Genomic DNA, 12105 nt, shown 5'->3' with positions numbered 1-12105 from the left:
CCCCGTGCTTTTTGTCGGGTGGGCCTGCGGCGCTGCCCCCCCCCCCCCCCCCCCACACACGCACACACTGGTTTATCTACAGCATTGTGTGTGTATTTTGTGTGTTTGGGAGGACGAAACTTCTCGCTGTCTGGGGGAATTTCAGCTGTGTATTTTTACACCGTTACTTCCAGAGTCCAGACGTACTGTTTGCTTGTGGATCGTCGTCCCGTTGAGCTCGGGCTCCTCCGCACATCGATGTCGATCCGATATGGTCGCTGAGATGAATGCATTCGTAAACAAAGCCGACAGAGAGAAGATTGTTCTCTGCATTCCGACCGAAGCCTCCAGCTTTATCTCCAGCCTCCACTCCTCACTTTGCACTTAGTGCACATGCATAACTGTCCACATTAATGTTACTTATATGTTTTTCATGGCTTTCTTATTTTCCTTCTTTTACGTTAGCAGAAGTACATAACGATAAAATTCCCACTTAAGTTAAAGAGCTCGTTGTGACTGCTTTATATACAGCTTCGTAGTTTTATCCAGTTGTCACAGTTGGTCTGCGACAAAAATGTATATTCTGTTTTCTGACTTTTCTTTAATCTTTGCTTTTTTGTGAAATATTGTGTATTTTATTTTATATTTTTACCTTTTTTGGGGTCTTGAGCAGTTATTTAAACTAGGCGGCAACCTCCGGTTCTGAAGAGAGAAGCTGATGCGGAAGAGTCTTAAAACTTTTATTCTCTCTACTGACCAGCAGGGGGCAACATCTCCGGTTGCTAAAAGACGTCGGATTGTATGGAAGTCTATGGGAAGATGATCCTTTACTCACTTGATTTATTACCTCAGTAAACATTGTAAACAAGAGTTTATGGTCTCATTCGCTAGTTTTAAGTCTTCTTCAATACAGCATGATATTCATTTAGTAAATTATGGTCACATTTAGAGTCAAATAGACCATAAAGCAGGGTATGCTTTAGGGCGGGCTTACTGTGATTGACAGTATACGGCATCTCTATGTCACTCCTCCCCATTCCAAATATGGTAACTTCCGTTCACCGGTTGCAAAAAGTCAAGATGGCAATGGCCAAACTGCCGAACTCGAGGCTTCATAACGACAGTCCACAAACCAATGGGTGACGTCACGACGACTACGTCCACTTCTTATATGCAGTCTATGATTTAAACCCACCCGAGATGTTTAGAGGGGAAATATCTCTCTGATGGAACTGCTAGTAAATCATTTAGGTAAAATCTTAGTAACTACAGCTGTCCAATAAATGTTTAGGTGTAAAAGGTACGACACACTGTGGTGTAGAAGAATAACAAATACACAAACTAGGTACACAAAGCACTAGTTAATGCACTTAGCTACTGTTCTCCGCCACATTTGATTTAATAAACTTCTCCATATACATTCTGAAAACTCACTTTGTGCAACAGCTAATCAAAAGTAATGCAGCTCACACACACACACACACACACACGTACACACACAGCTGCAAGCCCACAAACATGACCAGGCCTTTTCACTTACACCTCCTCCTCTGTGACCGCGACCTCTTTTTACTCTGTCTAATCTGCTCCGACACAACCTCCGACCTTTGACCTCCAGGCAGCAGAGTCTTGTCAGGCCGAGAGACTCTCATTAGAGAGAGCGGAGGAGGGTGAGGAGCGCACACACAGTATTCACGGTCCTGAGTTGGCCACGGTGAAGCTTAAACGTTCAGATTTAGATTTCACTTCGATGCAGTGAGAGTGTGTGTAGTTCTCCTCACACTTTATATCACAAAAGGCAAGTGTGTCACATCCAGGTTGAAAAAGGGGGCTTTAAAACCTACACACACGACTCACTTTCATACCATGACAGTGCTTGCTGCTAACTTGAACCAGGTCCTGTGTGTGTGTGTGTGTGTGTGTGTGTGTGTGTGTGTGTGTGTGCGTGTGTGCGTGTGTGCGTGTGTGCGTGTGTGCGTGTGTGCGTGTGTGCGTGCGGGCGGGCGGGCGGGCGTGTGTGGGTGTGTGTGGGTGGGTGCGCGCGCGTGTGTGTGTGTGTGGGGGGGGCGTGGGTGCACGTGTGTGTGTGTGTGCGTGCGTGCGTCAGTCACTTATGCGACCTCTCCAGGCTTGTGATCATGTGCTTGGCAGACCAGATCTCTCGCCTTCAGGAGTGACTTGATTTAGACGGAGCAGAGTTAAATCCAAAACTTTATTGGCCCTGAGGCTGAATGGCGGTTGCTGCAGCGAGACCACCAGCGCTAAAAATATAAAAGGTTGTCATTTTATTGACTGTTTCGTGCGCGTGAATACGCGAGACCGTAGCACACGGCCCAGTATATGTTCATGTACACACACACAATTGTGACTGTTCGTTTCCGGCTGTATCAGGCGAAGCAAACAGAGAGGCTGGATTTGTTTAGGTAGAGACGTCTTTGGCACAAGACCAGGCTTTATCAGGATCAGTGCGCTCTCTCTCTCCATCCACTCCCACTGCTGTTTCTCGTTGCATCACTTTTATGAGGAACATATGAATTTAATCACGACTATCGAGTCATTTAATTTAGCTGAAATTCAAGTAAATCAGCTTGTACTCCCGATTAATGCCGCTCTCTGTTGACAAGGGTCACCTTGAGGCTTTGTGCTTTTGCATAAAATGTCTGGAAATGGATTGTTATGAAATGTTGTACAGACATCCACCTCAGGATGAAACGACGTAACTTTGGTGACTTTTCATTTTGCTCATTCAGCTGGTCTAAATTTTAAAATAATCTTTTTCTTTGGTTTATGACCAGATTCCTGTAAATATAGAAAACAAAACGAATGAACATTCCCGTCAGCCTCAGCTGTTCCATGTTTAGTGCTAATTAGCAAATCTTAGCATGCTAACTAAAATGATGACCATGCTAAACATTATCCCTGCTAAACAGCATACCATTATTGACTTCATGAGCATGTTGGCATTTAGCGTAGAGCCTCACATAGCCAGTAGCATGGTTGCGAAAATAATTGTGTTAAATTATTATAAACTTCTTTAAGCCTTAAAACTTAAGCATGGAACCGTTACCATAAACTACGGAGCCCCGGAAGTCCCAAAATACGATTTAGAAGGTAAAGTGTACTTTCCAGAGGGGCTGTTTGAGAATCCTTATTCTTACCGTTAATAAGTTAATTATTCTCTCCGTCTCTCTCCATCAGGATGACGGGCCGAGAGTTCTTCACTCGTTTTCCGGCTCTCTATCCGTTCCTCCTGAACCAGCTGGAGGAGGCTGCAGCCACGGTGGAAAGGTGAGGTGGTCCTCCTCTGATCTCCACACACACACACACACACACACACACGCATGCACGCTCCACATTCAGCCCAATGCTATGGCTTTTCACACCCCCATGTCCCATTACAGGCTTTATTTTTACCTTCATTTAAGCCCTATGGGAGCACTTTCTCTTTGTTTTATTAAGCTGTGGTGTTCTCTCGTGCTGGCAGGAGAGACGAGGAGGAAGAGGTGAAGTTTGTGCAACTTTTACTAGCAGCTCCCCAGGCGGCCTTATCTTAATATGGATCCAATTAATTGAACGCTCTCTGAGACCGGCTCTTTTGCAATTCCCCTCACTCCCTTCGACCCCTTGTTAAAAACATTTGCAGATTTTCCCACGGAACCAGATCTCGGCCGTCCGACTTCCCACATCGTCTCGACACATCACGCCACCCGACCGCACTGTAGCAACGCGCTGCAGGACAGGAGGCAGGAGAGCTGCTGTTAGTGGTTTGTGGATGTCAAGAGTACAAGTGCATTCCCGGGAATGGGTCACAATACAACACTCATACTTTGTCTTGACCTAAAACCAGACTAAGATAGTCACGGTCTTTGGTTATTTACCATCTGAACCCCAAGCAGTTTCAGTTTGTCGGTACGGACGTGGATGTAAACTGCAACAGTCGGCTGACGGTAGTTCTAGTTTGCTCCCGTTACATTTTACTCAGTGTTTTTTCACTACAATATGTAAAGTCCTGCACCGCTATGGAAACCGCATAGTCATGGCTAGAAGTAGAAAGAACTCAAAAAACAGTTATTTAGAGAAAATACTAAAATCAGAAATGCATCTGTGCATCCAACATTTTTCCAAGTGCCCACAAGTGTTCCCAATATTGGTAGGGGGGACCACACGCTATACATAATAAACTATTTACATTTTTACAACATCTATTTACGGCCCCTCTTGTCGTCTTTGTTTAGCAGCCTGCAGTTCATTTCTGTCACGTGACTTTTACACGGCTTCCCAGTTGCGCCGAAGAGCTTAAATGTTTTTGTCTAAACTTTAAATGAGAATAAAGTGGTGTTGATGAAATATCACTGTTTTAAGCTCAGCTTTGCTTATGTTTGCTGACGGAAGAGCTCCTCACACACGATTCCTTCAAGGACCGTCGGAAAGTTGACGATAAGTTCCGTTTTTACAGTGTCTGGCTTTGAAAAAGGTGTATTTTTGGCGATTAAAAAAATAAAATAAAAATTGCTAATTAATTAAATGAACACCTCACACATCCTCCTCCTCCATACCTGCTTGCTGCTATAAGTGTTTTTAGTTTTCGTGAAAAAAACATAGCGTCTCTCTTTCTATATATTTCTGTCATCAGTGTTTTTGGTTTCATATTTGGTGTCACTTCCTTTGCTTTGACTCACAGACTCCATTCTGTGGCCTCATAGCTAAGGAGGCTACTTATTGTTCGCACATTGTCAGATTCCTACTGTTATCATCTCAGTGTAGCAAACGTAAACAGGTTTTTCTCTGAAACAATTTCAGGTCAGTGCCCACATGTTAAACTGCCGTGCAGTGATTTGCTGCATCTCAAACAGTCTCATCGGCCGCTGCGTTCACATCAGATTCCAAGTACCTTTCTGTAATTCCACAAACAAAGCCGCTGATTTATTTGTCTGCCAGTTGACTAAATGGCAAACTTAAGCTTTAGTTTACTTTAGGGCTTCTTCCCTTTCACTGCTTTCTGAATGAAGAACACAAACACTTACGGTCGGCGTTCTGTTTCCACTCTCTTTTAAAAGACGTTCGACAAAAATAGCCTTTAGACCAAACACCAGGGGACTGGAGGTGATTGAGGAGTTTTGGGGGAGAGAGGGCGGACATTCGCGGAAGAGCTCAACGTGAGATTTGAGATCGTCATTAAATGCCGCGGAGTCTCTCTTTCATCAAGTGTTTCTGCCTCCAGCTGTATCCCAGCGAGGCCTAATATGTCACGCCTCTCTGACATCACATCCTGTCCTGTTGTGCTCGACTAAACTGTGACGCTAAACACATCGGACCTCTTACTAATTGGGCTGCGATTACATTTCCCAGATTGCAGATGTATGGCAGTCCCCGCGGATTGTTCTGTGTGTGTGTTATTGTTGAATGGAGTCATGAGAAGCATGGAGAGGTTTTCCCTTGTTATAGGAGGATATTTTCCCTTGTTATAGGAGGATATTTTACCTTGTGATCGGATATTTTCCCTTGTCATAGGGGGATATTTTCCCTTGTCATAGGAGGATATTTCTCCTTGGTATAGGGGGATATTTCTCCTTGGTATAGGGGGATATTTTCCCTTGTCATAGGAGGATATTTCCCCTTGGTATAGGGGGATATTTCCCCTTGGTATAGGGGGATATTTCCCCTTGGTATAGGGGGATATTTTCCCTTGGTATAGGGGGATATTTTCCCTTGTCATAGGAGAATATTTCTCCTTGGTATAGGGGGATATTTCTCCTTGGTATAGGGGGATATTTCTCCTTGGTATAGGGGGATATTTCTCCTTGGTATAGGGGGATATTTCCCCTTGGTATAGGGGGATATTTTCCCTTGGTATAGGGGGATATTTTCCCTTAGTATAGGGGGATATTTTCCCTCGTCATAGGAGGATATTTTCCCTCGTCATTGGAGGATATTTTCCCTCGTCATAGGGGGATATTTTCTCCTGGTATAGGGGGATATTTTCCCTTGTTATAGAGGATATTTTCCCTTGTCATAGGGGGATATTTTCCCCTGGTATAGGGGGATATTTTCCCTTGTTATAGAGGATATTTTCCCTTGTCATTGGAGGATATTTTCCCCTGGTATAGGGGGATATTTTCCCTTGGTATAGGTAGATATTTTCACCGTACATGCTGCTAAATTTATGCTGCTAAAGTTTGAGTGGTTTTATTAACACCAAGATAAAGTACTCAATCAGATATAAAACTCACTGAACCTTTTGAGGGAGTTGATCTCCACTTCATCCTTTTAAAGAGCTGGACTCTTGACAGTGGGACAAGAAGGAGTAAAACAGATCTGAAGGCAAAGCAATGGCCCTACTCCCTATTAGATACCCGATATTCAAACAGTCATTTTCCTGTCTTTATACTGTAGTCAGGAGGTTTTTTTTCCTTCATTTCCCTCCGTCCTTCCTTCACTGCCAGTGTGTCAGAGTGAAACTGTGAAACCGCTGGCAGAGACGGACGGTTTCCATTGCGACTCAGTTGGCAGCGACAGGGTTTAGATGGAGGAGGAGAGGGAGCTCAAGAGAGGGCGAGGAGATGACTGTACCGGAGCGTGGGTGGCTTCAGATGTGTAGGAATGCAGCCCTGCTACATTTTGATTTGTAATTTTGATTATACGTGATAGTTATGGGGATGTACTAAATACAGTGTGAGCTAGAGCTAGCAGGCGCTTATCTTAGCTTAGCCTGGTTTAACTGAGCTTAGCCTAGCTTAGCTTATCTTAGTGTAAAGAGTGTAGTTACATCACACTCCAATTTGCGTACATTCAAGGTACTAGTTCTTTACTTTAGTCTTTCGATTTTATGCAACTTTCTACTAATATTGTACTTTTTACTCCACTACATTTGTCGGTCGGATTTAGTTACTTTTCAGATGACCACGTTTCTATAGATGTGTTGATAATGAATTTGAAAGTTTGTGACGAATACTGAAGGGGTGAAGTGTTCCTTTTATGTTTTTAGAAAATTCTCCTACTTCCTAATCTAAACTATTTAAAAAGCCTCTTGGTTCAGCTGGAAGATGCATCGTCACAAAGCTGAAAACAACTTTTTAGAGACGTGTTTTATTACAGGACAGTGACGCTACAAACATATGATCGTATAGAACATGATGCATTCCTGTCGATTGAACTAACCAAAAGTATATAAAGGTGTTAATATGAGCACAACCTTAAACATCTATAAAAAAAACAGCATATATAAGAGTAAAACACTAAAAAATACAGACTACTTTTACTTTTCACACTTTCAGTACAATATGCTGATAATACTTTATGCTTTTACTAAGTAAGGTTTTGATGTAGGACTTTAACTTGTAGGGGAGTATTTTCACAGAGTTGGTTTTGGCACTTCAGTAAAGGATCTGTATCCGCCTTCCACCACTGGTCTTAATAGACTGTAAGCTCATTTTATACGTGTAGTGAAGCCTGCGCGAGGTGCGCGTCGTACACGAAGGCTCCGCAAGTGGACGTGACTGTCACAAATATTCCCTGATAAAAGCACTTCAAACCTATCGGGAAGAAGGCCGATTCGTTTTTTTTTAAATGTTTGAGAAACTGGTGGATCTTCCACCTGTGTTTATTTTTGATGCATTTAATACTTGACTTCTTTCTTTACAGGGCTTCTATAAAGGGAATAAAGTAGTCCATGAACATGAGAATGAGTTTACAGATCATTACAATCGCTCCTCAGCATTGTGGAGGTTGGTTTATGGCGTTCTGCCGGTTGCACTCGTTGTCTTCTTGATTCTTCGCAGCGCGTTTTTGCTGGCAGGCCTTCTGGCGTGTCGGAGAATAATGCAACGAACGGTGTTGCACTGTTAAAATCTAACTGTTTATCTGTGTGTCTGTGTGTGTTTAGTGTCAGCGGTCAGGTGAAGCTTCACCCCAGTCTATTCCTTCTCCTGCTGGTGCTCAGTCGACTCTACCCTTCCCCCATGGACGGATCCTCCTCACCTCTGGGACTCGCTCTTTTCATGCCCTTCATCATCAGGTGGGTGTCAGTGCTACACACACATGTATACATATACATCATAGATCACCCCTCCATCATTAAAGAGTTGAAGGGTCCTCGAAGACGAATTTCATCTCCTACCTGCTCCGAGAGAGCAGCAGTCAGAGTCCTCATCAGCGGCCTCCTGTCTTGCGTCGTCACTACCGATGAGTGTTTTTACAGTCGGCTCCAGCGCTTCTATAAAGGCTAAAAAGAAACTCTATCACAGGAGAACGTTCTATCGCACCCGAGAGGGTCACACACCTGCTCTCGCAGCCTCGACAAACCTCTCAAAACATGGTTTCTCTGAACCAGAACTTCTAAGTATAGAGCAATCACCAAGACAAAACACCTGCAGTCAAAACATTTGTGTGTGTTTTTTGGGTGTTTTGTTTGCACAGGTGCCTCTTCGTCTTTTACATGAACTTGTGTCTGTACTGTTTTTCTGACGTCACCAGAGAATCCAGTTCATGTATCACCAAATAAAAAAAACTGACTAAAAGTAAGAAACCTTTTGTCCGTTTCTGCATACTTGAGTCAAAACACGTCTCTAGTCTCGGGTCTAGTCTCGGGTCTAGTCTCTGCGGCGGGTTTCTGTATTGTTTCCGGCCTGTGTCGCGGTGGGCGATTAGATTGCAACAGTTTTTTTCCCAAACTCGCTGTTTGCCGGGGAGTGAAGCTTCGAGGCAAGTGGGAAACCGTGGTTCCAGCCTGCATTCTCCACATTCCGATGATGGAGGAGTCCACAAATATTATGTGTTCATCTGCCGCACCTGCAGAACTGGAGCTTGTACCTCTTGCGTGAGGAGGAACCTCATTGGCCGAATGCAAACTCAAACCTTTACCAACACAACCACATGACTTATTTAAACCTTTTACTTTCAATCTTAACCCTAAAGCTCTGGAGGTCTAAAACAAGGGGGAAAAGTATCGTGGTTAGTGTTTTCACTGTCTTTTACAACAATTTGTACAATTTACATTATATACTTTTGTACACTATTGGATAAAATAACTAATAACACATTTGCTAAGTGGTTTTTGCTATTGAAGGAAAACACACATGGAGATTGAAGCTCAGGTTTGGAGATGTCGCTTCTACCACTGTCCGCTGTGCTCGACACAGCTTGTTTTTTACACCCGGACTGTGCTGAGACCTTGAGGTAGGAATGCTCCACTGACACTTTAGATAACAGCAGTTGTGTGGGTAGTTGTTCATCCGTGTGTTTATAACTGCATGTGTTTGTAGTTGGTAAATGTTGCTATGTCAGTATATCATTGTAGTGTGCTTTGTGAGTAGATATCGCTTGGGGGGGTTTGGTTGTTTCTTTTGGATGATAAACCTGTTTGTCTGCTGCTCCTTCCTACAGCTGACTGAACTTATCCGATTGTTGAACAGCTCCTTTGCTGTTTATCCACATGATGGTTTATCACTACATGTCATTCACCCATTCAGACCCATTCATACACATTCAGCATAGCAGAGGCTTCCATGCAAGGTGCCACCTGCCCATCAGGACTAACTAACTAACTAACATGACTGTCTTGCCCAAGGACACATCGACGTGGAGGAGCCGGGGATCGAACAGCCTATTAAAAGACGCCCCATAGACATTGCCGGCACTGTCTACATGTACGACCCTGCGTTGGTCCTGTTTGCCTAAATGACAGTACAGAAGTTGACGAATGGAAAGTGAAGTGAGATCACAGAGGGGCTGGGCTGTAAAAACATGAACCATTTGGAGCTGCAAATGTGCAAAGTTGCCTAAAATAGCCGCAGACTTTATATAAGAAATGGACGTAGTCGTTGTGACGTCACCCATTGCTTTGTGGACAGTGGTATTGAAGCCTCCAGTAAAGCTTTTTGGCCATCGCCATCTTGGCCTGAGTGACCTGTCAATCACAAGGTAGCCCCGCCCTAAAGCATCCCCTGCTTTATGGTCTGTTTGACTCTAAATGGACCATCATTTACTAAATGAACATCATGTTGTATTGAAGAAGACTTGAAACTAGAGATTGAGACCATAAAGTCATGTTTACAATGTTTACTGTGGTAATAAATCAAGAGAGAATTAGTCATTTTCTCATAGACTTCTGTACAACCAGTGGAGTCGCCCCCTGCTGGCCATTAGAAAGACTGCAAGTTCAAGGCACTTCCGCATTAGCTTCACTTTTTCAGAACTGGAGGTTGCTGCCTGAAAAATAATCAATAAATTCTTCCGAATCACTTGCTCCTAGTCACTAATCACTGATTGACCAGCCTTTTTACTTCAACAAATCAGTCATGCAGTGAAATCTTAAGGTAGCTCCTCTTGGAACCCGCCTCTTGTGAGAGCAGCTAACCGGTCGATAGCTTGGGCTCTGTCTTGCTGGCTCACTCTTACTGTCAGAGAAGGTATGCCGCACACACATCCACCCAAATGAAGCCCACTTGTTGGAAATGTTAAATATAGACCCAGTCTCTAATGTCTTTGGCTCTGGCTGTGTTACTCTTCACCAAGACCCCCATCCCCCCCACCCCCACAGCTCATCTTCCACGGTGCGTGTGCGGACGTGTCTGATGAGGAGTGCTGTCCTCCTCCTCATCATGTGATCTGACCCGCCACCTCCAAGGATCAAATGTAGCTCCAGCGTTGACAGGACGGAGCACGGGGCCTAATAACTCTTCCCCCTGTATCCGTCACACTCCCATCACGCCACACAGCATTTAGTCTTCAATTCCTCCAATCCCCCGCAAGATCTTTTGACATTCTTCGCTGCCACGTGTCACACCTGGACGGGTCATGACGGAGAGAGTGACGATGATGACGGCAAAGAGGGGGAGGCTGACGACGGGCAGACAGATTTGTTCTAATGATTGATGGCTGCTTCAATCCAGACGTCTTAACAGCCGGTCTTATCCCCTCCGATGTCCCTCGTTCTCCCTCTGCCCAGGATAGTTCTATGAGATTTACGTCCTGTGATATCCATCCCAGGCATCTCTCCTCGCCCTCCCTGCCTCACTCCTTACCTTTCCTCACTGACTCATATCTCATTTCTTGTGAAAGGGCACGGTGGTGCACATAAACCAAAGTGAGGCTTCCTAAAGGACTGCTGTCACTTCTTCCCAATATCATCATTTGGTGGGCTTGCGTGGACACTGACAGAGGACAGTGAAAAAATCTTAAACATTTCAAAATGTAAACTGTGTCAAACTGCGGCCACCAGCGTTTAAAATAACGAACAGAAGTTCAGCTTTGGCACGTTATTATTAACGAAGACTCTCGTCCAGTTTAAGTTATCGTAGCTTTAACGTTGTATTTCTATTTTATTCCAACAGGTTTATACCTCAAAGCAGACACTTATTTTACATTTTCAAACGTGATGTTTTATTCACTATTATAGATTTAACTACTCATGGATCTATACATTTATCAAAATCAGTGAAGTAGAATAATTAGTCATCCTGGTGAAAAGTGGTGCAGTATATATGCGTTGCTTTCAGCTTGTGCTGACACAATTAGTCGATTATTCGCTCTAAGCCAAGGAGTCAAACTATTTTTATAGATTTGTAGTTAAAGTATTTTTACCAACAAAAATGCCAAACCTTCCCTCAGCTTCTCTTCTGAGTATTTGCTCCTGTTTTTGCCATTTCAGCTTGAAAGTCTTTGGACTGTTGTTTGAACAACACAAGTCATTTGAAGACATCGCTTTGGCCTCTGCCACGATAACAAAATAAATAATTTCTATACTCAATGTACTCTAAACTAACACGGATGTAACAGCAGTGCGGCTGTGGTTGTTTATATTACATTGGGTTTCTGCTTGAGTGGACTTATCTGCTTTCATAAATGTCTGCGTGGACCCCTTGCGGATGTGAACCAAAGACTGTATATAGGAAGTGGAAGTAGTCGTCATGACGACACCCATTGGATTGTGGACTTCGGTTTTGAAGCCTCGAGTTCGGCATTTTGGCCATCGCCATCTTGTTTTTGTGCAACCAGTGGCCCGAAGATTTGGACTGCGGAGGACTGACGTAGAGACGCCGTATACGTCTCTGGTACCTGTCAATCACAAGGTAGCCCCGCCCTAAAGCATCCCCTGCTTTATGGTCTGTTTGACTCTAAATGGACCAT

At 43.9% G+C, this 12105-nt stretch overlaps 1 protein-coding gene across 1 annotated transcript in view; it reads left to right on the top strand.

Annotated features, from left to right (window-relative positions):
• thada (THADA armadillo repeat containing) overlaps nucleotides 1-12105 on the top strand; it is a 106524-nt gene that overhangs the window by 49587 nt on the left and 44832 nt on the right. The window contains exons 27-28 of the mRNA XM_031876143.1: nucleotides 3178-3267; nucleotides 7862-7993. Of these exons, the coding sequence (XP_031732003.1) occupies nucleotides 3178-3267; nucleotides 7862-7993 (222 nt within the window). The remainder of the gene's footprint in view (nucleotides 1-3177; nucleotides 3268-7861; nucleotides 7994-12105) is intronic.

Source organism: Anarrhichthys ocellatus, unplaced genomic scaffold (assembly GCF_004355925.1).
Source record: "Anarrhichthys ocellatus isolate YVR2014 unplaced genomic scaffold, GSC_Weel_1.0 scaffold104, whole genome shotgun sequence".
NCBI lineage: Eukaryota > Metazoa > Chordata > Actinopteri > Perciformes > Anarhichadidae > Anarrhichthys > Anarrhichthys ocellatus.
Note: the sequence above shows the minus strand (reverse complement) of the source record. Positions and strands in the feature narration are given on the sequence as shown.